Here is a 27,202-nt window from a genome sequence, read left to right on the forward strand (position 1 = left end):
CCAGCTGCTGGCCCAGCCTCTCTTAACAGGAAAGCAAGGTCTGGAGCGAGGGGCTCTCCTGGGCCCAGCCCTGCAAGGCCCCTCACACACCACGAACATGGGCCGGCAGGGCAGAGCTACCCAAGGGGGCCCAGTACCTTCCCCTGGTCAGTCAGTGGGTGTATGGAGATGACAGGACCCCCAACATGTCCCTGCCGGCTCCTTTCCAGACCAGAGGCCCTGAGATCGCCCCTCTGCTTAGCTTTCCTGAGTCCTCTGTGAAGAAGCATGAACCCCCTGGGTGCCTGTCCCTTTGGATGGGACTTCATGGGGTGGGGGGCAGACAACGGAGAGGGCAGGAGAGCCCCCACTGGTGGCCTCGGGGTCGGGGGCCTGTTGTGGGCCCGCCTCTGGCTCCCAGCAGGCACCCTCTCCAGGCAGATCTCAAGTGAGCAGAAGGGACACCTGTGGGCCCTTGGATCAATTTCATGGTACAGGAGAAAAAAGCAAGTCGAGGGTTTCTGTCCTGAGGTGGCCAAATCCTGCCCAGACCCCTCTCCCCGCCACAGCTGATTCTTCTGTGGGGCTACAGGAGGCCGCAGGTGGGCACGCCTAACTGCTAACCGGGAGGTATTTTCCCATGAGAAATACCAGCCCATGCGCACGGAATCACACCAGAGGCCACACCTCAAGTGAATCCATCTGGATCTGGGGATTCCTCTGCTCGCCTATCATTCCAACCTCAGAGAGGCAGATGCTCAGGCCTTTCCTGGTGGTCCTGGTAACGGGCTCCACAGAGGCGAGCACCAGGCAGGTGGAGCCTGGGCCACTGAGGGAGGCCACACCTGGAGGGCCGTCTCCCCGGGCAGGGCCCACCTCAGCGATTCTCAAAGCAGGTGAAGAACAAAGCAGACTAGGACTTGGTTCAAACAGACGCGCTCAGAGCAGGGACAGGGAGGCCTGGAGCCGCAAGTGGTCACGTCGGCAGGCTGGCTGGGGACGAGCCGCACAGGGTCACGGCTGAGGTTCTGGCTCTAGGACCTTGGTCCTGGTTGGCACACCCATGAGACAGTCAGGCTGGGAAGTGCTCTGTGGAACACAAACCACTGACTCCCATAGACACTAACAGCTGCTGTGAAGGGGGCGTCGGTGAGACCAAGGATGACCCGATGAGGCACTGAGAGGCCACAGCAGGGGCTGCACAGTGTCCTCTGGTTGGAAAGGGGTGTGGCCAGCAGTGCTCTGTGTGGGCAGCAGGGAGGTGAGGACCTGAAGACTGGTTTTCACTGTCCAAGAAGTTACCAGCGAGGAGGGGGAGTCCCGACTGAACCTGATTAAGGGTGACTCGTGGTTTCCATGCATAGGGGTACAAGGTAACTGGCCAGCACGCCTCAAGACTGTCAGGTCACAGAGACAAAGAAATGGGAGCTAGTGACATCAGGGCAGCTTCCTGACTCGGCGGTTACGTGCGGTCAACCAGGAAGTGGTGTGAGGAAAGCTGGCCAGCGGGAGTGCACAGAAACCGGGTTCTTGGCAACTTTTCCATAAGTTTACACTTATTTCAAAATAAAAACTTGACACTGTGGATCTGAGTCCCTCTGTCTGAGGGGCCTGGGAGTGTGCATTCCTCCCACGACCCCTCCTGTCCTCCTCAGGCACCTCTGCTCACCTCCTACTGGGGGGCTGTGGAGCACACTGAGGGTCCCAGCTAAGGCTCCCACGCCACCCAAGGCTCCGGAGCGAAGATGGAGAAAGTTCTCAGCAATCAACTTTTACTCACAACAGCATTCCAGGAAAAGGCAAACTTGGCTTCTGCCCCAACCCGGCATCTCCGAGGAGCTCTGCATCCACTGGGGGCCACGGCCAGGGAGCCGGGCGAGGTCGGCATCACGGAAAAAAAGCCAGGTGGCACTTTGGGTCTCATGCCACAGTCCAGAGTGCCGGGCACCCCATACACCTTACTGCACGAACGCGCAGGGGCTCAAGTCTAGGAAGCACCAAACACAGTGAGCCAGGGAAAGCGCTCCATCTCCATCCATGTGAGCCATTACTGTGAGGATGCCAGATGGCCTCTGGCCGGCACTGACCATGCAGCGCTCCTCAGTGGATGTCGCAGAGGGGCTGACGCCCAGAGCTCCTGTCTGCTGCACATTCCTTTTCTTTTGGCAAAACAAACAACTCCCCCACCCCAAACCCTGGAAGCTTCAAGAAACGAAATAAACTTCGGGAATTAGGAAACTAGAAAACTGCAGCCTGTCCCAAGCTCTGTTAGGTGCCCAGCACGTGTCGGGAGAGCTGCCGCCGCTGCTCGCCAAGGGCAACTCTCCCAGCAGCCACTCTGGCTTCAAGTAGCCGGTGTGAGCCCACAAGGTAGGGTGAGCCAGACAAGCGAGGGAAGGCACCCGATTATTTACAGTGACAGGAGAGGCCTCAGTACAGACTCTGGGCTCCTGGAGGAGACACAGGACACCCCTGCGGGGCCCGAGCCCTCCAGAGGTGTGGTAGGCGGAGGATGCAGACCACCAGTGGGCACGCCTGGACTTGGAACTGGGCGTCTTATACTGGGGAGCTAGGTGGGGCAGCTGGCAGGGGGGAGGTCCAGCTGGAGTGGGGGCCTACGGGGGCTGCCTGGCAATGGGGAGCAGCCCTGACCCCCACGGACAGCACACCTGCCATCACATGGAGTCTGGAGTCTGCAGGTACCCACATTCATGTGGCCACCGCTGGCCAGTCCTCAGCAACTCCTTGGAGCATGGTTGGTGGAGGGGCCTGCAGATTCCCAGCTGGTTGGGCCAGAGTCACAGAAATTACCCAGAGAAGTCTGAAGTTTGTGCAAACTCACCCCCCAGGACACAGACCCACACCCATGCTAAGAGAAGAGGAATGGTGTCCAGGCAGGCCTGGCAGGTGAGGGGCCGAGAACAGCAGGGCTGCCAGCTGCTGCTGCGGGGTCGGGGTCATCAGAAAGACAAGGCCGGTGGGGAGGGAGGCAGGGGTGTCCTTTCCGGCCCTTCCCGCACGAGGCTGGAGGCAGTGCACTAATTCCTCAGGGCAGCCAACCTGCAGACAAGAGGATCCCTGTGAGACCCTGGGAACCTCCCACCCTCTTCCTTTCTGCTCTCCAAGGCTGCCTTGAGGAAATGGGTGTGCAGCCCTGGAAACAGCCACGTGTGGCCAGTCTTGTTGCTCCCTCTCTAAAGCGAGATGTAGACTGTGTGTCAGCTGCTCCTGGGCCTGGAGGCACTGAAACTCAAGGACCCAGTGGGGTGGTGGTTTGGGGTGTGATTTCTCAATCTCTAGGCCAGCCGCCTCCCACTCAGAACCACAGGGTCAGAGCACAGGCTGGTGACCGGGCCCACCTCCGAGACAGCTGGTCCTCCTGGCTGCGCACGGAGCTCTCGCCCACGGCGGAGGCGCCCTCGGGCAGCTGGCTCAGCTGGTCCAGGACCTCTAGGCCACTCTCCTCGGCGATCTGCATGATGAGGCTGTCCACCTGCTCCTGCGGTGTGGTCAGCGTGGTGGCCGAGCTCATGGAGTCCTCCATCACCTGGGGGCCGTGTGCTGGGCAGTCAGCCTCAGGCCCAGGACCTGAGAACCCCCAAGGCAGCCTCCCCAGGTCCCCTCTCACCTGGCTTCCTCGAGGCCCCTCCCCCAAGACCGCCCTCTTCCCCACTCTGCTCTGTCCAGAGCCCTCCCTCCGGCTGTCTGGGTCCTCTGGGCACAGCTGCCCACACCCTGGCCCCAGGCCTCCGTCTCAACTGCTAGACCTCCAGAGGCTGGTCTGGATGCCCCACAAGGGGCCGGGCTCCTGGGAGGTGACTCCCACAGAGGCCCAGCACAGAGGATACCTGGCAACACCGGCAGGGGCGCACATGCCTGGCTGGCCACCTGCACACCCAGACCCCAGGCTGACGTACCGATGTGTGCACGTCAAGGTTCTGCACCTGCTGCTCGAACCTGTCCATCACGGCCGAGACCTTCTGCAGGTCCATGGTGCTGAGCGCCCGGTCCAGGGCCTTGGTCACCTGCGCCATGTTCTTGGTCACCTGACACAGGAGGGAGAGAGGAGGCAGTAGGGCTGAAGGAAGGAAATGCCACCCACCTGGGATGGGCCCTCAGTGTGGCTCTCTCCTGGCACAGCACCAGATGACGCCATCAACTAAAGGGGACACCAGGCTGGGGCGCTGAAGACAGTCTGAGGACACGGTGGCTTTGGGGTGTCTCCTTCTTGGTGTGTCTGGAGGTAGTCCCGGCCTGGCCTCTGCCCCAACCACGGCCCCCTCGGCACACAGCCCTCGGCCAAGCACTCACCCCCTTCATAGTCACGGCCGTCTGCACCTTGGAGGCCACAGCGTCCACACGGGATGCCATGCGGAGCCAGTTCACACCTTCGTTCTTCTTGCGAATGGCATTTTCAGCGTACACGCGGGCACACTCCACATTTTTCTGCTGAAGGGCCTGGAATTCAAAGAGAAATGCCAGCTGGGACTTGGCCTAGGCCTTCCCCAGGTGCACTTTGCTCTGGGTGGGTATTTTCACACGTCTGTGAGCCTCACAGAAATGCCAGAGCTCAGGCCCCAAGTTTGCTCAGGAGTGAGTACATCCAGGGCAGGGCTGCCGGACCAGCCCTCAGAGAGGCTCAGACCCAAGAAAACACGGCCTCTCCCCACTCTCACCAACGCACTCGGCCCTCCCCTGCTCCTCCCGGAGCCTCATGCTGTCAGTCCACCCGGAACAACCAGAGCGCAAGGATTCAGACCCGAGAGCCAGCTGGCCTTTCCTTTCTGCCGTGGGAGCCCAGTCTGGGTGACGGGCCACTCAACCCAACACCCCCGGGAGCTTCTCCAGCTATTAACCAGCTGTAGAGAGCCCCCATGGAGAGCAGCCAGACTGCCTGGAGAGGTCCCACAGGAGCTCAGGTGACCCCTGGGAGCTTCCCGCCCTGCCCTCACCACACCAGGGGGTCCGGCCTCTGCCCAGGTTCTGATGCCGAAGGCACCAGCCACACAGGGAAGAGTTGGACGTGAGGGGCCCCGGGCAGGCGCAGCTGGAACCTGCTTCCCGAATAATCTGTGAGAGAAGCAAGCTCAAGACGCAGGGTGTGGCTGTTCACTAAACAGAAGAAAAGGCAGTGCAGATCCTTAGCCTGGACGCTCTGGGCTAGGGGCTCCCTCCCCTTCTCCCCGGGGAAGCAAACACCCGATCGCCCGCGCCACAGTCCTGGCAGCACCTCGCACAGAAAGAAGACCCCGGCCCAGCCCAGCAGCAGCTGCTCACCTTCTTCACCTTGGCCTGCTCCGCCTTGGAGTCCTTCTCCGCCTTCTTGGCCAGCTTCTCCAGCTGCTTTGCAGTGAACTGGCAGAGACAGGCGCCAGGTCACCCCACGACCTGCCCCTGGGCCGCTCCCTGCTCTCGTTGGCCCCAGGCTGTAAATTTGCTGAAAGGAGACACCCCATACCCTAGGGATCGCGGTTTCCTAACCCTGGCCTTGCTAGCTCTGTCCCTCAGTGCACATCACTCACCCACCTGGGAGAGCTACCGTCCCCTTCCACAGCCCCGGGATCCCGTGCACTTGGGATGTTCTGTAGTGGAAAAGATTTCTTGTCTGTCCACCTCACACTCCTACGTTCTTCAGGGAAAAATCTAGATCTTCCTGACCCGGGAATCTGGTCCAGAGGCCACACGTCAGAGCCAGTGCGGCGCCTACACTCAGGAGCCTGTGCACAGCACTCCCGCCCAGTCTTCCAGAACCAGCCACGGATGGTCACCTACCCGGAACCTGAGGGAAATGCTCCAGGAGCTTCATAGCACCACCCCAGGGAGGAGGAACACTCCACTTCAGCGATTCTGAAGGACCTGGGCCCACGGCCACAAATGCACAGTGGACAGTGAAGGCAGCAGGCACACCCTCGCTCCCACGGATGAGCCCAAGTGATCTGCTTCTGCTTGGCCCAAGACCTGCCATCCAGCCGATTCACTGAGTCCCTCGGTCATCAGTCTGGCTGGGCCCTATCCCCTGAGGGTGACTCACATCATTTGTCCCCACTGGCAACCACCAGGCCAGGCTCGGGGTGAATGGCTGTTCAGTACATACCTTCAACTGGAACAGGGTATCTGTGAAGAGAGAAAAGTGTTTTCAGGGTTTTAAGAAATGAGACAGGCAACTCTTCCAAGAGGTTGCTGGGGTCACTAAGACCCTCCCGGATGTGAAAAGTGGGAACAGAACTGGGGTCTACAGGGAGGCCCACCCCATACCAGCTCTGCCCCCACCTCAGCCACAGGGCCAGGCAAACGCAGAGCCTCCCTGACCCTCCGCTTCCTCACAGGTACCACCAGGACGGCCCCGGCTCACCTTACCCATTAGTGTGCAGGGGAAGGAGGTCATGGGTGCAGCCAGCAACCCACGGCGAATGCTCAAGAGGGTTTGTAATCAGTGCAGCTTTACCAAAGACCCTTGGGACTCCTTCCCAATTTCATAAGGCTGAGTACTTGAGTCTGTGTTTTACACACTCTTTATTCCCAAGAGCAAACGGGTAAAGACAGCAGGGTGATGACCCTTCTGTGGTTAAAGAGCTGGCCTGCAGAGCCCACTCTCCGCAGCAGCTACCATTTCTGAGCCATCGAATCAGACTCAGGTGACCCCTTCCCACAACAAGGAATCACTAACGTCCTGGGCATCCAAACTTGCTACTCACTAAAACCCAATAGCCAGGTAGACTCAGGTTCATCTTAAAACGATCTCAATTTATTCCATTCCTAAATTTGGAGAATGACTCCTGAAAGGGTTTACCACACTAGCCCAGAATGAAGAAACAAGATCCTGTAACCAGAATGGGGGTCCTAGGGGTTCACAAAGGCAGATACAGACTCCCAGCTGAGAGCCCAGCTTCAGATGCGCTCTGTGCAGCCATCAGCATGGTCCTGGTCTGTGCCTCTGGAGACACACGGCAGGTGGTGTGCTTCCTGCAGGGAGAGCGAGGCTGGGTGGGGTGTGGCCCAGACTTAGTGGGAGGAGCAGACTCTGAAGAGCAAAGTTTAAGGCAAAGCCTGACCGGGAGAAAAGTGACAGATACACAGAATTCCCTGGAGCTGAGTGAGCTGTGGGGCAAAGCCAACACTTGAGTGTGTCTGTTGGGGGTGGGGGTGCTGTTTCTCTCTGTGAGGCAATTTCACAAAGTGATTTTCAAAACTTCTGTATCACACCAGCCCTTAAACATTCTATCTGATGTAGGAACCTTCACTTTATCTCTGATTCTGCCAGTTCCTGAGCAGAGCACGGCAGAGTGGGCCCTAAGGTGGTGCTGCAGACAGTGGGGGCCGCCTGGGGACTGTGCCTGCAGGGACTCCCTGTCACCCTGTTTTCCTGTCTGCAGAATGGGAGCATATGGTTTCTACCTCAAGAGCTGTTGCGCCTGGCACATAGTGAGTGCTTTCTGCCTGAGTTCTTCCTACTGTCAGTGGTGTTCTGGGGGCAGTGGTGCAACTGTCTCCTTTCGGGGGCCCCATGACCTGACATCCCAGGTCTGCAAAGGCCCATGTCTGTCGCCAGCACTGCAGCCGGGGGGATGGGGCAAGGGTAGTCGGTCGCTGACTACGGCAGGGGAAGGGGTCGGGGATCGGAGTCCTGTGTAGGAGCCCCGGAGCTGCAGACAGATGTCGCGGTCTCGATCCGCAGTCGGAGTTTTGGGTTGAGGCCCCGGAGTTCAAGGTTGGGGATTGGGGTCCCGGCGTTGGAGATCCGGTTCCAGGTTCCGGGTCTCGGCCCCAGGGCTGCGGATCGGGTGGGGTCCAGGGTCGGGGTCCTGGGTTGACGCCCCGGAGTCCGGGGTCGGGGATCGGGGTCCGGGATGGAGGCCAGGGGCGCCACCCTGAACCCCGCCGGCGGGAGAGGCGGCCCCGCCCCGCGCGCCCCTGGAGGGCGGCGGCCGTAATCTTACCGTCCATGGTGGTCCAGCGGCGGCAGCCGGGCAGAGACGGAGGGACGCGATAGGCCCGCGGCGTCGACCCAACCGACTGGCGCTGGCGGGCGGGCACTTCCGGCGGCCGGGCCCTCTCGCGAGAGGACGGCTGATCCCGCGCGGCGTTGCCGTGGTGACCGCGCAGCGCCCTCTGTGCGTCAGCGCGCCCGCGGTCGTGGCGGCCCGGCCGCGTCGGCGGGGGCGCTGCGCTCGGCTATGGGGCTTTCCAAAAGCAAACGCAAGCCCGGGAAAGGTAAAGGGCGCCGGCCTGCCGTCTCTCGGGCGCCGCGCCGCCCTCGCAAGTCCTCCTGCGCCGGGTCCTCTCGGACAGCCCTGCTGCTGCATCTTTGAATGCCTACCTTTAGGGAAATGGAGTGACCCAGGTCCTTCAGGCTGTCTTACTTCGTTCTGGACCAAAGCAGGCACCGAAGAAGGATGGAATCCATTGCCCTAGAGTCTAATTCATTATTCACATATTTCAGGTGAGGAGTCAAAGAACGAGAGGTCGATGGACAGGCCTTGCCAGGAGCCTGAGAAGCCCCGAGACGTGAAGCCTGCAGAGAGCTTACTTCAGAAGAAAGAGGCGGCCGAACGGCAGTGGCCTTCATCTGAAGTCGAAGGTAGGACACGCCCCGGAGGGGCCAGAACCTGAGGTGTGCGACTTCAGGTAGTTTGAGGATGGGGTGGACAGGAGCCTAAGTGAGAGGATGCTAAGAGCAGGGGCCATGCCCTAACGGTGGAAGGGGTTTTAGGACCTTTATCTGGGAGGTAAATATCCAGAATTCTAGGTGGAAGATGTAAGTTCAGTAAAAGTTCCCGGGTGGCAGCTGCATAACATGCAGTCAGGAGGAGCTTAACCGTGTGCAGACAGGAAGCCACCCCATCACCCCAGGGTGCATGTCTCTGGCCGCATCCCGCAGGCTCGAACTCCGCAGGCTGCCCCGGTGTGGAGTAGGTCCTGTGTCAGAGGGAGGTGGGAGCATTCTCCTTGACACAGTGATCCCGAGGAAGTAGAGGGCGGAGGGACAAAATGATGGGACAGGTGGCAGAATTACTCACTTTGTAACAGCCCAGTGTGGTCAGGCCTCTGGGGGTGGGTCAGGGTTGAAGCCACAGAAGATGAAATCTTTTATCAGTTTCCTCATGTGAGTGGTGGAAACGGAATGGCTGAATCATTAAAACAAGGGAAGTATGTTGGATTGGTGCATTGGAAACGTTTGTCTCTAGAATAGAGGCCCTTAGGGGCAGCAAGGCCCATTGCTGTACCTGGGCAGGAACGAACGAGGTGGTGGCAGGAGGCATATCCAGAAGGATCCAGGAGGGAGAACCAGCAGAACCTGCTGTCTGATAAGATGGGGGGGGGCGTGGTGAAGGACGGAGCCAGGACATATATGGTTTCCACATTAATCGACCACATTTTAATTGTCCACATTAAAATGTAAAACATCTCCCCACACGCTCCACGGGTAAGTGTAAGACAAATGGTAAAGCTCAAAAAAATATTTGCAACAAAACTTAGAGGCAAGAGATTGACTAACATGTGACAGGTCAATAGCCCTGACACATTGCTGGTGGGAGGACCTTGTTGAAGGCAGTTTGGTAATGTGGGAGGGCCCCTAGGACGGCTGTGCTGTGACCAGCAGGGGCAGTTACGGGTGGGCAGGGCCTGTGCAGAGGGTGGGATGCCTCTCCTGCGACCAGGCTATTAGTCAGCTGGCTTTGGCTTAGAATGGGGATCACCCTGAGTGCACCTGCCCTGTTAGGAGGACCATTAACAGAGGAAAGGCAAGAGTGTCAGAGGGGTGGCTGTGAAGAAATCACCTACCACATCAATTATACCTCAATTAAAAACAATTTTAAAGGAAGTCAGTTACCAGTTGTGAGAGCCAGCAGCCAGCAAGAAAGTGAGGGCTTCGTCCTTGACCCAAAAGAAATGAATTCCGCCTACCCCCAAATGGGTGTGGAGGGTCCCCAGGTCCAGATGAGAATGCAGCCTGGCTGACAGCTGACCCAGGGGACCGAGATGCTGTTGGTCCTGGTTTAAGTTTGCCACCGAGTCTGTGGTCATCTGCTACGCAGAAACTGAAGACTAACACGGGTCGTGTGTGTAAAGAACCCTAAAAAGCTTCATGTTTCTCTGTGAAGAAGCTTCATAACGGAGGAAGAGAAAAAAAGGCTTGTTTTGGACGAGAAAGCCTCAGTGATGAAAAGATGTTAATTCTCCCTTAATCCATCAAATTGATGTGCCCCAGTCAAAACACCACAGGTCTTTTTGGGAACAGGACTCAATTATCCCAAAGTTCATGTAAGAATAAAAACATAAGACTAGTTTCCAGAAACATGTGGAAAAGCAGAGGGATTGAGTCCTCCGCACAGAATAATGGACATGCTGTGTCACGTTTGGCTGGGATCTGAGGAAGGATGCCGGGGAAGGCACAGGGGAACATGGCATTTTCACTGCGTGCCAGTTGAGAAAACAAAAAGCTTCATGTTTTCACCGCAGTCCTGACTCCAGAAGTTCTCTGAGTCAAAAAGTTGAACATGGAAAGTGAAACTGCACAAGTGTGAAATGGGAATGGGTAAGCACTCTGTAGCTTTAGAGCAGGGAAGGCCTTTTTCCAGTCCGACAAACTCTAAAGGCCTTGAAGGAGGTGGGCACAGCTCAGTGGTAGAGCACATACTTGACTTGCATGAGGTCCTGGGTTCAATCCCGAGTTCCTCCATTCACACATTTTTTTAAATTTAAAAATAAATAAAAGTCATGAAGGAAGAGACTGATGAATCTGCTGCAAAAAGCAGTAAAGTGAAGCTAAGAACAGGGAGCTGTTTGCAGTGTGAATCACTAAGAGTGAATTTGTTAAATATAGAAAAGCTCACATACACACACAAAAAAGGTCAAAGTAGACAATGCGAAATGACGTGCATTCACAGAAGTGCCAATGGCCGCTGAGCAAGGGGGAAGATGCCCCCTCTCATTTGACTTGGAAAAAGATGCAGCAGAAAACTGTCAAGAAACAGGAGGGTGTGGGGAAGTGTCCTGCTTATGGCCTTGTAGCGGAAATGTACGTTGATATCATCTCTATGGAAATGATTTGACAATATTTACCCAGATTTTCCGAGTAACTTTTACCCGACAGAAACCTTCACAAGTCTGCAGATACACACTTGCAAGGGTGTGCACTGCACCACTGTTTAAAAAGAAAAACTGAAAATAACCTAAATCATGTTCATCAAAGGGAGCTGGTTCCATACGTGCTGGGTCCCGGCCGCCCCGGAGGAGGGGCCGCCCCTGCATGGACGCGTAGCTCCGCCGAGCTCGCAGTCGGTGCAGGACACGCCTGCACAGTATGACTCCAGATGTTTCTGTGCACTTGGAGTGTTGGGGAGGAGAATTATTATTCTGTGTGCAATTTTAAATCAACATGTTTTACTTTTAAATTAAATATACATAACCTTTTAAGTAGTCTTAATATGTAAAAAGCTTGTATAAATCAATGTGAAAGATGGCAATTTAAATTAAATCCAAAATACAATAAAATGTACATTTGGCTTAATGATAAAAATGAAACGGGCACTTAGTGCTGAGTGCAGGCCCAGGATCACTGGGTAGTGGCCACAGTGCTGAAGGTCAGGGCTCTGTACCAGACTGCCTGGCCCCAGCATCCTCCTCTGCTGCCAGCCTTGGGCAGGTGACTTAACCTCTCTGGGCCTCAGTTCTCCATCAGTAAAACTAGGTCCTAGGAGGACCTGCTGCAGAAATTGTTGTGGGTCTCTATTCTGGGGCTCAGAACAGTGTCTGGGAGAACAGGCAGCTCTTCGTCCCCTGTACAACTGAGTTGGTGAGGTGCTGAGTGGGGAACAAAGCGGGTAACAGTGTATTCTAACTTAGTACTCGTGTGCACACAGGAGGCCTGATGGGGGGCCTGACACTCACCAGCCTGGGGAGCAGGCCAGGAGATGAGGCTGTGAAGGAGCTTCTGCTTTTGTATTTTGTAACATCTGACAAACTCAGCATTTCATAAGTCCCAGGGGTTCCTTGTAATCTTAACAAGTTTGAGAAAATACTGTGGCCAACATCAGAGTGTTGGTTTCTGGAGCATCCTGATGGATGAAGTTCTTTTACCAGGTTTAGGATTCTTTGGAAACTGTGCCTCTGAACCTTCACCTCGGGGGCAGACCCTGCCTTTTCCAGGTCTCTCTCCTTTGTCCCTCTCTCCTCCCTGCACCTGTCACCCGAGCCACCCGGCAGCTCAGCCTTTCCCCATGGATGGTGGAAGGGTCTCTCCTGTTCTTTTCCTTGAAGGAGGGCTCCTGGCCGTCACCACCCTCATGGCTGAGTTGCTAATGGGTTTCAGTTTTGGGAAGGTCGCTTCTGTTTTTGGCCGCTTTCAGCCTCGCCTGTTTCTTTTCCCGAGCCACAGACCTAATTCTTCTGCTCTGGCCTCAACACAGATGTTGTCTGCTTTATGGAAGTGTTTTCCCACAGACGTATTAAGTACCTGGATGTTTTCTCCTTTCTAGAGAAACCTGACATCAAGTCAGAAAAGAAGGTTGCCGTCCCACAGATCGTCATCACCAAGGCCTCAAAGGAGACTCTGGTCAGCACTGGTTCCGTAGCGAGCCAAGAGCAGAGGACCATTTGGGAGCGAGCTGCCTGGGGCCCCTACTACCGACACAGGAACCCCAGTACGGTAGATGCCTATACTGTACAGACCACAGAGTAAACAAGCACCCAGCAGCTGGGGTTACTCCCTGTGCTCTGAGTCTCAGTGGTGGAGGCAGAAGGGCCGCCCTGTCCTGTGGAAGCCTGCTGGTGCCCCTCCAGTAAGTGATGTCCCCGTGTGAGCACCGTGATCTCACCTTCTCCAGAGCCACCCACAGCTTAGCAGAGGGCAGGAGTGACTGGCTCCGAGAGTGAGCTTGTGTAATAACTGAAAAGGTGGGCATGGCCCTATTGGACCAGCTGGCTATGTAGAGTGAAGGACACCTCTCTGACTCTCTGTGGGCCCTTGTGAGGCAGCATGCTGAGTGTGCTCAGTGAACCACACGCCCCCACACTTGGACAAAAGGCCAGACTCTGAGGACTAAAGCTTAAGGTCTTAGGTCCCAGAACAGGGATGTGCACGGTCACCTTGGAGGGTCCAAGGGCTCCTAGCTTGAGTATAACCTGATCAGAAGAAGGGGTGGGTGGAGGCAGCTGTGGCTCTTAGGATTTGGCAGTGGCTCTGTTGGAGCTGCCCTGGAAGAGGAGAGTTGAACTGAGGACCTGCGTCTTCCTGGCTGTGGATGAGGGCGCTGGGTGCTGAGGGGCCATTCAGGGGACCCCCAGCCTCTGCTGTTCCATCCTTGCCAGCAGCTCTTGGGTCAGGGTCTGCTCTCCTCTGGTGTGGCTGGAGAGCGTGCCCTGCCCTGTTGAGGCCACCCATTTGGCCTGGAGACAGTGTGTATCAGCTTCCTGCTTCCAGCTTTACTGACACGTTGTTAACATCATTACTTCTACTTGTTTAACTACTTGTGACTGCCACTACTAGATACCTATATAGAAGAATCGAGCCCATACAGAGGTGAACTTGGCCCCACAGGGTCTGCATGACTACTCTTCTCCATAAAATTTCTAGTAGCTTTTGCAATTCTATTATTTGACCTAGAAACTGCTTTTCTCATACCCCTGTCTTGAGCATCTCAAATAATCTAAAAGCTATACTTAACCATGGTGTTAATTCTAGTCTCATTAGCTATTAGCTTAGCTTATCAGAATTCAAATATGGCTAGAATGAACTAAGTATATTTGTTAAAACATTTTGACTCATTAGGATTACTTAATTTCATAATTATCAAATGCCCTTAACTTACATTAATATTGTTTCAGCACTTATAGCACAGTCCCCTTCACAAGAGAAGCTGCACCCGCCGACACATCCCACTCACTCTCCTGCCTTCTTTTCTCCTTAGCAGCATAGCTCTCACAGCCTAGAGCTAGAATGGACGATTCACCAGGGCAGAGCCTGACAGGGTGAGCACTTTGTGGGTGCCAGACACGAATGTGTTAGGTGACCTCGAGGTCCCACAGCGCGTTCATCGCGCCACATCCTGTCAATTCTTTCGGACGCCCCCTCTGCTCTTGCCCAGGCCGCCTCCCTCCATGCTGCAGGTCGTCCCTCCAGTGCTCCAAGGGAGAACTCTGAAGCACAGCTCCCTCTGCCCCAAGGTCCACTGCAGCCCACCCCCCCAAGTTCCCGCAGCCCCTGGGGCCCCCCGGCCCTGCAGCCCCTCGGACGTAGGCCTTCTTGTCCGGTAGCCTTTACTCAGCGCCTCAGCCCAGTCCGGTGCCGGTGCTTAGAACTAAAATAAAGCCAGAACCTCAGTAGTCCCATGAGATCTTAGGAGCTGAGGTCCTGTGGGGTCGTCGGGAGGTTCCCTTGGTAACCGTTGCTAAGGAGCGGACGCCCCGAAAGTACACTGCGCGCCTGCGCGGAGGAACCCCCTGTCTGCGCCTGCGCCTGCGCACACGGGCAGCGGGAGGGGGGCCCGCACTCGGCATGGGGGAGCCGGAGCCGGAGTCGGAGCAGATCCGTCTGAAGTGTATCCGTAAGGAAGGCTTCTTCACGGTGCCTCCGGAACACAGGGTGCGACTTGGGGCTGCTCAGGGTACCGCTGCCCTCTCGGGCAGCAGGGTGGGACCGAAACGCACTAGGGCCCTCAGTGTCGCGTTAAAGCGCCCAGGTTTCCGGCAGGGGCGGGAACGACAGTCCCAGAGTTCCGCGCGACAGGCGCGGAAGCCGGCGGGGGCGTTCTGGGTCCCGCGTCGGTGCGGGCCCCGGTTCGCGTCGTGAGCAGGCGGGCCGGCTCCCAAGCCTCTGGGAAGAGCGGACTCTGGGCTCCAACTCGGGCGTTTGTTAGTTTTGCGCCCGGGACGGGCACCTCGTGTCGCGGAGAAGAGCCATGGGAAGTGTCGGAGGCCACACCTGTGACCCGGCACTTCGGTGTGTCTTGCTCCGTGCGGATCCCCTGCGCGTGTTACTGTCGCTTGGTCCTCTCGGGGACCCGCTGCAGAGATGAGGAAGGCCAAGCTTAGGTGTGGTGAGTGGTTTTACCAGGGCAGACAGCTCGTGCAGGGGCAGGTGTGAGCGCTGCGGCGGACTGTTCCAGCTACTTGCCGGTGCTCTGAGAGGCCACGTCAGTACCCGGTAAAGATCTAACAGGTTGGCCGAGCGAGCGCAGGAGAGCCGCCCGTGAGCCGCCCGCTGCCGTGGTCCGTCGTCGAGATCCGCGGCAGGTGTTCTCAGTGGGGAGTTAAGACGTGCCTGGGTGAGGACAGGGCAGAGGCCACAACAGATGCTTCAGGACAAAAGCATCGGGATTTTTCGAAGCGTCGTTTTCACTTGGGGGCCAGGAAGAAATTTTTAGAAGGGGTGGCATTTCTGCTGGGCCAGGATGTGTGACTGGGTTTTGGACACGCAGACATGAGGCAGGCTTGCCAGACCTCAGGAAAGGTAGGAGCAAAGTCAGGGGAAGTACAGAGAGTGTCTGGGAGGCACCAGGAGTTCAGCAGAGGGAGACGACCTGAGAAGGACAATTCAGTGAGAAAGGGAAGTTGAGGTGAGACCATGGAAGGGCTTCAGGCCACACCAGGTCATTCTGACTTTGTTCCGCAGGTGTTCGGAAGGAAGAGGATGGAGCACAAGGTAGAACAGAGGCAGGGAGGGTGGCAAGGGGCTATTAGAATTCGAACCTTACCGCATGTGCTTCTTCCACCCAAGGAGAAGTGGTCATTCAGTCTGCTGTGAATGAAGGTGTGTTGGGGTATAGGCTCTTTGCTAGAACAGACAGACCCCAAAATATGGTGGCTTAAGTTCAGGACTTTATTTCTGTCTCCCCTAACATTCCACAAGGTGGGCCAGGCACCTGGGTTGTCTGTACCACTTCCAAATCCCAGCCTGTCTTGGGCAGAAAGGAGTGGGTGGCAGCCAGCTTCCTTTGACCAGGAAGCTATCCTTGTCCCTTCTGCTCACATCCCATTGGCCAGAATTTAGTCACATGGTCATACCTGGCTGCAAGGGAAGCTGGAAAGTGTGGCCACCAGCTGGGTGGCCACATGCCCCTGGGCTGTGTTTCATAACTCAAGAAGTCACATGTGATGTTGGGGACTTTCAGTCTCTGCCACAGAAGTGTTTCTGCTGTGTTTGGTAGATGCTTCATGAAGGTCTTCAAGCTTTTTCCATCTCCAGAGCATAATTCAGACCAGTGCTGCTCAGTGGACTTTTTGTGATGGTGTAAATTTGTTTTCTGAATCATCCAGTCTGGTCACCAGGAACCACATGGGGCTGTTTAGCACTTCACACATGGCTCGTGCAGCTGAAGGAATGAATTTTTAGTTTCATTTTAGTTAGTTATAACCACGTGTAGCTTGTGGTTACTGTTTTTAGGCAGTATACATCTGGACCATGGGATTGAAAGACTGGTTAGATGGTCTTTGACATCACATTCTAAGTGCCAGGCCAGCATCATCACCTCATTTTCACACCTAGAAACTCAAGTGTGTGGTCACTTTTCTGTTTGGTGAGCAGGACATGAGCTGGTTTCTTGGTACAAATTAAGTATCAGTGTCCATCTCTGGTTCTCTCACTGCCAGCACCTCTCTCTTGCAGCTGGGACGATGCCGGAGCGTGAAGGAGTTTGAGAAGCTTAACCGTATTGGAGAAGGCACCTATGGCATTGTGTGTGAGTGGCCACCCTGGGAGGCCGGGTGCCCAGGAGGGCATTGGCAGCAGCTGTGTCGGGGCTGGAAGGAGGGTCATGTGAACTCCAATCCCCAGTGTTGTTGCCGGAGATCTCACACCATGTCTGAGGAAATGTAGGCATCAGGTTGCTAATGTGTACCTATGAGTGGGGTAACTTACAGCCAGAGTGGAGCAACAGCAGATGCAATGTGGGTGTGCATCACAGTGCTGAGCTCTCGGAAGTGGCACGAATTAGCACAATGCTTTGGGGAGCCAACTTGGCCCAAAACAAGAGTTCGTGTTTCAAGGTAAAGCACCTTGTTTGCTGTTAGAGTGGAGTAACCACAGAACACAAAGCAGCGATCGCACGCTGGCTCTAGGAAGGCAGGCTTACCGGGGGCTTCTCACAACCTGGTGCTCACACAACCATAACAGCTCACACAGGAGCCTCCCAGGGAACACGTGTCTAGCGGGGCTGCGCTGTTGCTCGCACAGAGGGTGGTCACGGTGTCCAGTGGTGAGGAGGACGGGGAACGAGGGCTCACAGTGGGGATGGGCTGGGATTCTACTGTTGTCAGTTTCCATTCCAGATCGGGCCCGGGACACCCAAACAGATGAGATTGTCGCCCTGAAGAAGGTGCGGATGGATAAGGAGAAAGATGGTGAGCGCAGAGGGGCGGCAGGACCACTCTGGGTTTGGGTCAGGGAGAAGGTGTCAGTTGCCTGAGGCTTCCTCAGGACTGCCCCACTGAGTTGCCCCGGGTTTCCCAAGGGCGTCTGCATAATGGTTACAGGCTGCTGGGCTTGGGGCTGCAGCCTGGCCTGCCTGTCCCCACACGCTGGGCCTCAGGTGACTGAGCCCCTCCTCTCGCTCCTGTTGGGTGACTGCCTCAGCTCAGGTCACCCCTCCATGGGGCTTTACCCACCCAGACCGGGCTGGCATCCCCTGTGTGCTCCGTGCAGCCTGTGCTGACCATGACCCCATCATCTCCTTGGCTGCCCGGGCACGCAGGGCTCTGCCTTGCTCATGGTGGAACGCCTGTCAGGCTTAGTGCTCAGTGTGGGGAGCTGCTGCCTTGCATTTGATGAAGAAGGAAGGGCCAGAGGTGTTCGTTAGGATGGCTTTAATCCTCCTTGAGGTAGCTGGCAGAGCCCTGACAGTGGCAGGGTTGGGAGTCACTGAGAGCTGATGTGGGCTGAGTTTGGGAGTACACTGAAGTAGCTGACTGTCAGGGGTCCCTGTCTGCAGGGGTGGGGGTCGCTGAGGCTGGCTGGGTTGCAGGGGTGGGGGTCACTGAGGCCAGGCTGGGTTGCAGGGGTCCCCATCAGCAGCCTTCGCGAGATCACACTGCTCCTTCGTCTACGTCACCCGAACATCGTGGAGCTGAAGGAGGTGGTTGTGGGGAACCACCTGGAGAGGTGAGCGGCCTGCTGCCCCCCAAGTGTTTCCCCCAGGATTGGGTGCTCTTCCTGCAGGGTCCCTTGGCCCAGCTGGGAGGAGGTGGGAGGTGACATGCATCTGCCTCTCTTTTCTTCAGCATCTTCCTGGTGATGGGCTACTGTGAGCAAGACCTGGCCAGCCTCCTGGAGAACATGCCGACGCCCTTCTCTGAGGCCCAGGTTTGAGGCCAGGGGTTCTAGTGGGAGGCTTCCCGAGTCCTTGCCTGGCACATGTGTGCCAGAGACAGGCCACCCTAACTGAGGCCTTCTGGCACCCTGTGCAGGTCAAGTGCATTGTGCTGCAGGTGCTCAGGGGCCTCCAGTACCTGCATCAGAACTTCATCATCCACAGGTGGGCGGGGTCCAAGGGCTGGGCTGGGGGTGGGGGCCTCAGGAGACAGTCTTCCAGATAAGTGCTGGCTTGTGACGTGGGGGAAGGGTGACCACCAGTACTGACCAGTGCCAGTGAGTCACTTGCTAGTACCCAGGGCGGGAGCAGACAGCCTTGATGCAGTAGAGGTTCTGTAACTGCCCCTAGGGGAAGGGTCCAGGGCCAGATAATACTTGCTTTGCCCCCTGGGGGGCTGATGGTGTGCGTGTAGTCAGGCCCAAAGTCCTGTGGTGGAGAGAGCTTTTCTGGAGCCTCAAAAACACATGTCGGGGAAGGCAGAGCCTGGAGGGCAGAGGGGGCGCCTGCCGAGCGTGGAGCAGGACCACGCAGGCAGCAGCTACCTGGGCCCTGGGCTGGCTCGTGCGACCTGGGTGGGGAGCAATGGCAGCACTGGAGGTTAGACCTTGGCTTGAGGCCTGGCTTTGCGGCTTCCTCAGGAAGTTCCTGAGAGTCTGGTGTCCCAGCTGCCGGGGCCTTGCCCTGCCTGCCCTCATCTTTAGGAAGTTCAAATGGGAGGAGATGTAGGGAAAGCGTTCTGAGCATCACTGCAGTGGTGATGACCCGAGCACTCCACGGGCCTTCTGGGAGCCACCGATGTCCTCTTGCCATCACAGGGATCTAAAGGTCTCCAACCTGCTCATGACTGATAAAGGCTGCGTGAAGACAGGTGGGTGCGGCGCTGGCTCTGTGCAGGCGTCTCCGTGAGCGCCACCTCGCGGGGCTGGCAGGCCAGTCCCTTAAGTACCCTGAAGACTGCCTGCTGGCTCTTTGTCTTTTTGGTTCCGACGGTGACTGGAAGCCTTCCCTGGGTGACACTTACCCTCCCACCTCTCTGCCTCTGTCACAGCGGATTTTGGCCTGGCGCGGGCCTATGGCATCCCAGTGAAGCCCATGACGCCCAAGGTGGTCACTCTCTGGTGAGTCCTTGGGGTCCAGGTGTGCCTGCTGGAGGGAGGTTTTGGGGGTTCTGGTGAGGTTACAGAAGGATGTTAAGGGTCTTTAAGCTGTAGAGGCCAGTGTAGGATAGCTCCCTGAGACAGAGCAGGGCTGTCCCAGGGAAGGCCCTGCCCCTCCAGATGGGGCTCCAGTCTGCCCTGAGGTAGCCAGACACCTAGCCTGGCTCTGTGCCTTTTCGGGAAGGGGAGGTTGCTTCACCGACTGGAGGGCAGGACAGTTTGTGTCCTTTTTTTCTTTTTAAATGGTGGCTCTGGGGGTTGAACCTGGGACCTCACATATCTTGTGTGCACCAAGCATGCGCTCTGCCACTGAGCTACACCCTCCCCTAGTTTGTGTCCTCACTTGATGTTTTGAGGCAGAACAAAATTGTGATTAAGGGCGGGACACTGAAGCCAGTTGCCCGGCCTGTAGAGCACAGGCTGGCAGCAGACCCCTGCTGGAGACTTGGTGCTTTTTGCAGTGCTTCGGTCACGGCTGCACACGGGAGTGGTCTGTGGACAGCTGCTGTTGCTGGGGTGCCGAGCTCTAGAGGAAGGCAGGGCCCAAGCTGGGGCTTACGCTCTGTCATCCAGGCCGTCTTGGGTCCAGGAGGCTGGTGGCTGGCAGCCGGACAGGCGCAGAGCCATGGTGCCCTTGGAGGCCAGGCGGGAGGAGAGGAGCTTCCAGACCCAGGGTGGGGTCTTCCGTTTGCAGGTACCGAGCCCCTGAACTGCTGCTGGGGACTACCACACAGACCACCAGCATCGACATGTGGTAAGAAGCAGATACTGCCCCTGGGGCCTTGGGAAGGGCTGGGTGACTACGAGGAAGCTGGCAGGGATGGGAGTAGGGCTGGAGTTTGCCAGCCTCCCAGCTCCCAGGAAGAGGGGCCTCAGCCTGTGATCCAGAGAGGAAGTGAGACAGCTCTGGTGTTCATGGGCCCCTGGCACCGAGGTCCTGCCCTCGTGGTCACCGGGAGGCCTGCTATGACTGGGTCACATGACACAGGTGGAGGACCCAGCGTTCACCCGCTGGTCCTGTCATGACCTCCTCCCAGCTCTGCTCATCCTCTGCCCCCAGCACACAGGGACACGGGGGACAGTTCCGGCGCAGCGGCGCTCTGCAGAGCCAGAGGCCTCTGTGCTGAGGCCGTTCTCCTCTACAGGGCCGTGGGCTGCATCCTGGCCGAGCTGCTGGCCCACAAGCCCCTTCTCCCTGGCACTTCCGAGATCCACCAGGTGGACCTGATTGTCCAGCTGCTGGGGACGCCCAGCGAGAACATCTGGCCTGTGAGTGCAGCCCCTACCAGCCCTGCCCCACCCCTGCTGGGCCCTGTCTCCAGCTGCTGCTCTCCGCAGGGCTTCTCCCAGCTGCCGCTGGTCGGCCAGTACAGCCTGAGGAAGCAGCCTTACAACAACCTCAAGCATAAGTTCCCGTGGCTCTCAGAGGCTGGGTTGCGTCTGCTGAACCTCCTCTTCATGTATGACCCCAAGAAAAGGTGCTGACGGGCTGTGGGCAGGGACCCCAGCCCAGACACATGCACGGGGCCAGGTCCTGGAGCCCTTTCTGAAGTTCCCGTTGGTTTCTGGGCCCCAGACCCTTACTTGCCACCTAGTTTTCTGTTGTGTGGAAGTTAACCGGGGTCTGCAGTGCGGGACGGGTGTGAGGGAGACCAGCCTGGGTGAGGCCCGGATGCATGAACAGCGAGGCCTTCTCTCCAGGGCGACAGCTGGTGATTGCCTGGAGAGCTCCTACTTCAAGGAGAAGCCCCTGCGTGAGTTCCCCAGCTCCAGGCTTGTTGTCCAGGGCGGGGTTGGGGCAGGCCTCTCAGCGCCCCAAGTCTCTGAGGTGGGTGGTGGGCCACGGGCCACGGCCAGGCAGGGCTGCTCTGGGCCACGTCAGCTGTGCACAGGCTGAGGAGGGGAGCAGAGGGAGGTGTGGGAGGCTCTGCCTAGCCCAGTGCTGAGCAGCCCCCTCCCCATAGCCTGCGAGCCGGAGCTCATGCCCACCTTCCCCCACCACCGCAACAAGCGTGCTGCCCCCGCCACGTCCTCGGGCACCGAGAGCCAGAGCAGGCGCTGCAAGCCCTGAGCCGGGGTCCCCTCGGGCCCAGCTCGACCCTTGGCTGGGACTGACCAGCTGCTCCAGCTGCCTGCCCCTGCCCACCACTGCCCGGAGCAGCAGGGCGTGGACATGGGGGTGGAGGCTGCACTGAGTCCACCTGACGCGGTGCCCGCCACTGGCGGAGGAGGTCAGGACTCTAACTTCCTAGGAGAAGACGCAGCCCAGCTCAGCGGGCGTCGCTGGCTTGGGATGAGCAGAACCCTGTGGTCACTTGTGTCTCCACTTGATCAGGTTCTGCCTGAGAAGGGAGAGGCTAAGTGACCTGTAGTGGGGCTGGGAAGGAGGGGTAGGGCGTGGGGTGCAGCCAGCCTGGTGGGGAGGAGCCTAGGCTGCTGACACCACCGGAGCGAGAGCCTCGGGCTGGGGCTGCGCTCGGTCCCCACTGTGGAGGCCCCGATCGGCAGGGGGCACGGTTGGTTCCAGCAGGTGCTCAGGGAGATAAATGCTTTCCTTACACACGCAACTGGATCCAGTGTCCTTTAATGTACTTTGAGGTTCTGATTCGTGTGATGTGACAGGTGCTGGGAGGGAGGGGAGGTGAGACAGATGGACTGGGGTGGGGGACAACCAGTGGGGCCAGCACGGAAGACAGGCACTGCCCTAAGGGCAGAGGTGGGCAGACCCACCCCCTCCAGCCCTGTGAGCTGGTGGTTCTTGGAGGACCACCCCCAGGGAAAAGTGACTCTGCCTGTCTGCTATGGCCTCAGAAGTCGGCCTGGAGGCAGCTGCTTTTGCGTCTTCACCACTGAATCTGGGGTGGGCTTTTGGGTGGGAAGCTTTTAAACTCTTCCACTCTGTCCTCCAGAGTCAGTGCAACAGTAAGCATCAGTGTGGGGGGCTCAGGAGCCCCCTCACACTCCACCTGTAAGTGGCCACCCGCCACCCACCTCCCACTCGCTGCTCTTAGGTCTTTACTCTGGTGGGAGATGAGACCATTTCTCCTCCCCTAGGTGCAGCCGGGGCCCATGGGGCTGGTCTCAAGTCAGCACTCAGCTTATTCAGTGCTGGCCTCTGATACCCATGGTGGGCCCAGGTCCCCCCCATCAGGAGGTCAGCTATGCACTGAAAAGGCGCCGAGACTGGTCTCAGCAAAGCTCAGGGGCCCATGAGGTCATCTGCAGGCCCCAAGGACAACCCTCTGTGGAGCATCCCCCTGGACACTTAACAGGGAGCAGGTCGGGAGCTACGGGCTGACCTGAGGTCGGGTGGCGGGAGGGGTGAAAGAGGAGGGTGAGGGTCGTTCCTGGTGACAGGTGTGCTGGCTCCTCTACCCAGCATGTCTGGGCATGGGTCTAGGTGTCAAGGGCGGGGATGGGCCAGCCCGAGGTGGGGGCTCTCCATGGAAGGCGAGACCCCCACGTCACTGCTCAGGGCTCCTCAGTGGGGGGCAGGAGGGGCAGGGTGGCCAGTGACCCAGGCCCGAGGATGGACGAGGCCTAGAAAAGCACCACAGAAACTGTCTCCAGAAAGCCCTTGACCCAAGGCCTGGGTGGGCCTATGGCTGGGCCCCAGGGCCCTCGTAGAGCAGGGTTTCCACCTGTGCTCGCTGCAGCCACAGGCGCCGCTGGGTGTCCCCACGTAGTACACGCAGCACATGGCCTGGGCGGCAGGCAGGCAGGGCAGGACAGTGGGCAGCATGCAGCTGATGGCACGTGTCACAGCAGAGGATGGGCAGGGTGCCAGGGGCTAGGCAGCTGTGAGCCTGGTAGCCTGGGGGCTCGGGGACAGGCCTGTGCACACGTGGGGGGCCGGCCTGCTCAGGGCTCCTGGGGCTCTCTGGAGTCATTGCGTCTCTGGGCTGACTCAGCAGCTCTTGGCGCAGTGAGAGGAAGGAGAAGGCCTCAGGCTCCAGCTCCTCCAAGGGCCCATAGGGCGGGCTGCTGGCCTCTGCTGGCTCCCAGGCCTCGCTCCCTGCCCCCCAGAGTTTGGCGCTCTGCTCCCAGAACAGAGGCCGGTAGGCCAGCTCTGAGCTGGGTGAGTCCAGGCCTGGTGAGGGCCCCCCATACAGGATGGCCTCCTCCGAGCCCTGGTCTTCCTGCGGGTCCAGGTACAGGTCCAGCTGGGCCCGGTACACAGTCGGGGAGCCTCGGGGGGGCAGGGGCGGCGGCTCCTCCTCCTGGGCCAGTCGCTGCTGCAGCCTAGCCACACAGGAGGCCACGTCCGCACTGGCCCGCCGAGCCTGCAGCAGTTCCTCAGCCGGAAGCACGCTGGTGCCCAGCTGCGCCAGCACCTCACTGAGGATCTCGCATTCCAGCCTCAGGGCGAAGCAGCCCAGGGCCACTTGTACCAGCTGGCAGGCGGGGGGCGGGGTGGCCACCATGAGGCGGTGGTTGTCCCCACGCACGTAGCCCATCTTCTGGAAGCTCTGGATGAGGAGGTCCTCCGAGAGTGCACCCTTCAGCACGTGCACATAGCCCCCTGAGAAGGTCTGCAAAGGAGGGGCCAGGTCAGGAGCAGACCCCTCCCATGGACCTGACCCAGCCTCAGCTCCACCCCTGCCCTGGCCAGCTTCAGGGCCCACGTCTTCACTCCAGGCTGTGGCATGGTGCCAGGGGACCAGGCCGTCTGGGCTGTCTGACGCTCCCTCCAGAGCAGCTTTTCAAAAACCTGGATGCTTAGATCCACCCCAGAGACTGACCTCATGGCCGAGGCAGGCCCAGGCATCACAGTTTTTTAAAAACGCATACAGCTCACCTGGGTCAGAATAAACCAAAGAACCCCTATGTTGAGAACTCTCACTGCCCTCTGGCCCCTCCCCTTCTCTCACCTGTGGGTGAGTTAATTTCCATGTACCTGCTGAGTGTCTGGTTATACAGACATAAACACAGGTGCAGAGCTGCCCCTCTGACCCGGCAGCCTGCTAAACACGTCATTCTGAGCTCTGCCTTTCCAGTTTCCGAGAGCACTCCCTGTCAGGACAGAGGCCCAGCCTTCACTGCCCGGCTGAGTACGTTTCCACCACACAGACGGAACAGCTGTGGTTTTGGAGGCTCTAGACGGCGGAGGAGCCAGGAGCACTGCTAGGGTGGTGATCACATCTCTGCCACTCTACAGCTGCATGACTCTGGGACCCAGGGCGGGTTTTTCTGCTTACAGTTTATGACAGCATCTCTGCAGAGGGGTCACTACTGTGTAAGATTGTTCTTAGGGCTGGGCCTTCACCCCTCACCACGGATCTGGAACTGGACTATTCTTGTGTCTGTTTCACAGAGGAAGAGGTGGATTCAGAAAGATAAGGTAACTTGCCCCCAGCAACACAGCCAGGAGGCAGAACCAGACCCCATCCAGGTCTGCCCAATGCTGAAGCCCTGTCCAGCTCTTGGCTCCCCATGAGGCTGGACCCTGCCCTCTGGTCTGAATGGATGAATGAAAGTCCTGGAACCTCAGACCAGCAGGTGTCTTGAGTGGAGCAGTGGGCTCCAGAGCACACCTCCCAGAGAGAGGCTCTGCTGCCATGGCAACCAAGGGAGGCAGCCGCCCACGTGCCCAGTGACACATCACCTTCCTACTCTTCCAAATTAGCTCAGAGCACAAGGCAGCCTGCCCACTCCTGCCAGCCCACAGCTCATGGGAGGTTGGGGGGCCAGGCCAGGGTGGAGGGTGAATTAGGTTCATGTTTAGCCCAGCTACTCTAGGGCATGCAAGGGTATCTCCAGACCCTGCCTACTTCTAGGGGATGCACCCACACCATGTCATCCTCTATAAATGGAGGGTTTAGGGTGACCATGGAAACAAGTCCCTCCTGTACACGTGTCCCAGGATTTCTGTGGTAACTGGGGCCACAAGGCCACTTTGGGGAGGGCAGTGATGTAAACTTTAAGGGACAGGGTACCCCTAGAAGGCAGGCTCCCAGGTGGGTGCCCTCCATCCATCTTGTGTTCAGTCCCAGGAGTACCAAGGGCACTTTTGGCTAAGGGCTGCTCCGACACGCCCAGGACGGGTCAGTTCACTCAGCCCTCTGAAACCTGTGAGGCTCTGAGAACTCCTGAAACTCTCACCCTTGACGGTAGTCACCCTCTTGGCAGCAGGCAGCCTGGGCAGAGGGCCTCCACTCAGCCTGGCGCCCTACCTTGATGGTGGTGAACTCCTTCCTCCAGGGCAGCAGATACAGGTGGACTGCGGCCAACTCCAGCAGCTCAAAGGCGCGGGCCAGGCCGCGCAGCGCGGGGGCCAGGTCAGCGCGGCCCCACAGGCCATCGGTGAGCAGCGCCAGCGCGTCATCCTGCAGCGCCCCGTGCAAGTCGAAGTCTTCCACCAGGATCTGCCAGAGCACGGCGCGCAGTGATGGGTCCCCGCACACGCCCGCGCGGCCGCGCCGCAGTTCTCGCTCCAGGCACAGGCGGTAGTCCTCGGACAGCGAGCTGCTGCCCATCCTGGCGGGCGGAGATAGGGTGTCAGACACTAGGTGCCCCTCCCTGTCCGCTGTGCTCCCCCAGAGCCCAGCCTGCATCCACAGGTTCTCCTCCAGCCTGGCGACCCTGTATCTACAGCACCCCCTTCCCTGGAGACCTGCTGCGCCAGCCGAGTCTCCCCATCCGAGCAGAGACCCCAGATCGTGCTGTGAGTTCCGCAGGCGACCGCGCTACCTATTCATCCCCAGCCGTCCCCCGGCGCCCGCCGCTCAGCTCCGGCCTCTCCAGCAGCAGCGCGCTTCCGCCAGGGCCGGCTCCGCCCATCGGCCGGGGCCGCGACGTTCGGGGCGGGGTCTCCTCGGGCACCTACCTCTGGTCTAGTCCAACAGGGGACGGGGCAGGGCCTGGTGACGGCCCGGGAGCACATGCGCCACGCACCTGTACGGCCACCTGTCCCTGCGTCGCCCGTCTCCCCACGGTGCGGAGGACCGGAGGCACACAGCGAGCGCTGGATAAATGGCTCTGTCCCAGCGGCCCGTCCTACGGGGGCGGGCACCGAGATGCTCTCCTGCCGCGGTCTCAGACCTCCGGAGCGGGGCCCTCGGGAGCGCCAGGCCGCCGGGATATAGGTGCCGGGGCCGGCCGCGGGGAGGGGCCACCCTTGGCGGGGCGGGGCGTCTCCAGGCGGGGCGGGGCTACCCATGACGGGGCGGGGCCTTCAGGTTGCCTAACCGGGACTGGCCAGATAAGGGAGGAAGGAGCCGGCCACCCTCTGGCGGGGCCGGGCCAGCGCTCATGGTGGGCACCCGACGTGCGCTTCAGCGTGATATAAAACAGCAACCTAAGGGTGGGTGGGCGACCTTGGAGCCTATTTCTGTGACTCCACTTCCTGGTTTCTGTAGCTCTCACTTCGGTCCCTGAGAGCATCCCGGGTTGGGGGTCTTTGAGGCACGTGAAGGCACCTTCCTGTCTAGGTCACCAGGCACCTGACCTGACGCCGGCCAAGTTGACCAGGGCTGCGGATCACCTAGGCCTATGCAGATGTAATCAAGTTCAGATGGAGTCACACTGGATTCAAGTGGGTCCTAAATCTAACAAAACTGAAGATGTCTTCGTGAGAAGTAAGCTGACACAAGTGGGAGAGGTGGCATTTGAGGCAGCAGGGCCTGCAGGAGCCACCTGAGCCCCCAGACCAGGGCCAGGCAGGAGGGAATTCTGTTCTGGCGATTGGAGGGAGCATAGTCCTATTGACACCTTGCTTTCAAGCTTCAGAGCTTTGAGTCAATTTTTGTTGTTTTAAGC

The 27,202-nt window shown here is 58.5% G+C and overlaps 4 protein-coding genes across 20 annotated transcripts; 2 read left to right on the top strand and 2 right to left on the bottom strand.

Moving 5' to 3' along the window:
* Positions 1 to 2,866: 2,866 nt before the first annotated feature.
* CHMP1A (charged multivesicular body protein 1A) lies at positions 2,867 to 8,045 on the bottom strand. The gene is made up of 7 exons (XM_031671894.2): positions 7,917 to 8,045; positions 6,074 to 6,093; positions 5,257 to 5,334; positions 4,291 to 4,437; positions 3,897 to 4,025; positions 3,339 to 3,526; positions 2,867 to 3,039 (listed from the first exon to the last, which is right to left on the bottom strand). The coding sequence occupies exons 1-7, from the start codon at positions 7,921 to 7,923 to the stop codon at positions 3,018 to 3,020; spliced, it is 591 nt and encodes a 196-aa protein (XP_031527754.1). The 5' UTR covers positions 7,924 to 8,045; the 3' UTR covers positions 2,867 to 3,017.
* A 53-nt stretch (positions 8,046 to 8,098) lies between these two features.
* SPATA33 (spermatogenesis associated 33) lies at positions 8,099 to 12,685 on the top strand. 2 transcript variants are annotated; one of them, XM_031671895.2, is made up of 3 exons: positions 8,099 to 8,190; positions 8,420 to 8,557; positions 12,459 to 12,685. In XM_031671895.2, exons 1-3 carry the CDS (start codon positions 8,154 to 8,156, stop codon positions 12,659 to 12,661), a joined length of 378 nt encoding a protein of 125 aa, XP_031527755.1. In that variant the 5' UTR covers positions 8,099 to 8,153; the 3' UTR covers positions 12,662 to 12,685. The 2 variants fall into 2 exon arrangements, with proteins under 2 accessions (XP_031527755.1, XP_072802960.1); XM_072946859.1 differs by having other exon boundaries at positions 8,104 to 8,320.
* Positions 8,424 to 22,011, top strand: CDK10 (cyclin dependent kinase 10). Of its 14 annotated transcripts, none has more exons than XM_072946847.1 (13): positions 12,633 to 12,761; positions 16,586 to 16,658; positions 17,248 to 17,319; positions 17,974 to 18,076; positions 18,196 to 18,277; positions 18,382 to 18,449; positions 19,103 to 19,155; positions 19,336 to 19,405; positions 20,139 to 20,198; positions 20,590 to 20,713; positions 20,783 to 20,922; positions 21,146 to 21,198; positions 21,409 to 22,011. In XM_072946847.1, the coding sequence occupies exons 1-13, from the start codon at positions 12,633 to 12,635 to the stop codon at positions 21,513 to 21,515; spliced, it is 1,134 nt and encodes a 377-aa protein (XP_072802948.1). In that variant the 3' UTR covers positions 21,516 to 22,011. The 14 variants fall into 14 exon arrangements, with proteins under 14 accessions (XP_072802956.1, XP_072802948.1, XP_072802947.1 ...); XM_006212399.4 differs by lacking the exon at positions 12,633 to 12,761 and adding an exon at positions 14,406 to 14,563; XM_072946855.1 differs by lacking the exon at positions 12,633 to 12,761 and adding an exon at positions 8,424 to 8,557 and having other exon boundaries at positions 21,146 to 22,011.
* A 25-nt stretch (positions 22,012 to 22,036) lies between these two features.
* Positions 22,037 to 26,503, bottom strand: SPATA2L (spermatogenesis associated 2 like). 3 transcript variants are annotated; one of them, XM_015246252.3, is made up of 3 exons: positions 26,339 to 26,503; positions 25,618 to 25,921; positions 22,037 to 23,976 (listed from the first exon to the last, which is right to left on the bottom strand). In XM_015246252.3, exons 2-3 carry the CDS (start codon positions 25,918 to 25,920, stop codon positions 23,044 to 23,046), a joined length of 1,236 nt encoding a protein of 411 aa, XP_015101738.1. In that variant the 5' UTR covers position 25,921; positions 26,339 to 26,503; the 3' UTR covers positions 22,037 to 23,043. The 3 variants fall into 3 exon arrangements, with proteins under 3 accessions (XP_015101738.1, XP_015101739.2, XP_031527744.1); XM_015246253.3 differs by lacking the exon at positions 26,339 to 26,503 and adding an exon at positions 26,058 to 26,284; XM_031671884.2 differs by lacking the exon at positions 26,339 to 26,503 and adding an exon at positions 26,135 to 26,270.
* Between the last annotated feature and the right edge of the window lie 699 nt (positions 26,504 to 27,202).

The sequence above is a fragment of the Vicugna pacos genome, chromosome 21 (assembly GCF_048564905.1).
Source record: "Vicugna pacos chromosome 21, VicPac4, whole genome shotgun sequence".
NCBI lineage: Eukaryota > Metazoa > Chordata > Mammalia > Artiodactyla > Camelidae > Vicugna > Vicugna pacos.

What these genes read in the sequence shown, in the direction of transcription:
- CHMP1A (XM_031671894.2), bottom strand. An exon ending in ATACCCTGTTCCAGTTGAAG is followed by an intron (nt 5,335 to 6,073) that starts GTATGTACTGAA and finishes TGTCTCTGCCAG; the next exon opens with TTCACTGCAAAGCAGCTGGA. An exon ending in GAGGACCAGCTGTCTCGGAG is followed by an intron (nt 3,040 to 3,338) that starts GTGGGCCCGGTC and finishes TCTTGTCTGCAG; the next exon opens with GTTGGCTGCCCTGAGGAATT.
- SPATA33 (XM_031671895.2), top strand. Translation starts at nt 8,154, where the DNA reads ATGGGGCTTTCCAAAAGCAAACGCAAGCCCGGGAAAG. An exon ending in CAAACGCAAGCCCGGGAAAG is followed by an intron (nt 8,191 to 8,419) that starts GTAAAGGGCGCC and finishes CACATATTTCAG; the next exon opens with GTGAGGAGTCAAAGAACGAG. An exon ending in GCCTTCATCTGAAGTCGAAG is followed by an intron (nt 8,558 to 12,458) that starts GTAGGACACGCC and finishes TCTCCTTTCTAG; the next exon opens with AGAAACCTGACATCAAGTCA.
- CDK10 (XM_072946846.1), top strand. Translation starts at nt 12,633, where the DNA reads ATGCCTATACTGTACAGACCACAGAGTAAACAAGCACCCAGCAGCTGG. An exon ending in CCCAAGGTGGTCACTCTCTG is followed by an intron (nt 19,406 to 20,138) that starts GTGAGTCCTTGG and finishes TTCCGTTTGCAG; the next exon opens with GTACCGAGCCCCTGAACTGC. An exon ending in CCAGCGAGAACATCTGGCCT is followed by an intron (nt 20,714 to 20,782) that starts GTGAGTGCAGCC and finishes TGCTCTCCGCAG; the next exon opens with GGCTTCTCCCAGCTGCCGCT.
- SPATA2L (XM_015246253.3), bottom strand. Translation starts at nt 26,083, where the DNA reads ATGGGGAGACTCGGCTGGCGCAGCAG. An exon ending in AGACTCGGCTGGCGCAGCAG is followed by an intron (nt 25,922 to 26,057) that starts GTCTCCAGGGAA and finishes TCCGCCCGCCAG; the next exon opens with GATGGGCAGCAGCTCGCTGT. An exon ending in AGGAGTTCACCACCATCAAG is followed by an intron (nt 23,977 to 25,617) that starts GTAGGGCGCCAG and finishes CCTCCTTTGCAG; the next exon opens with ACCTTCTCAGGGGGCTATGT.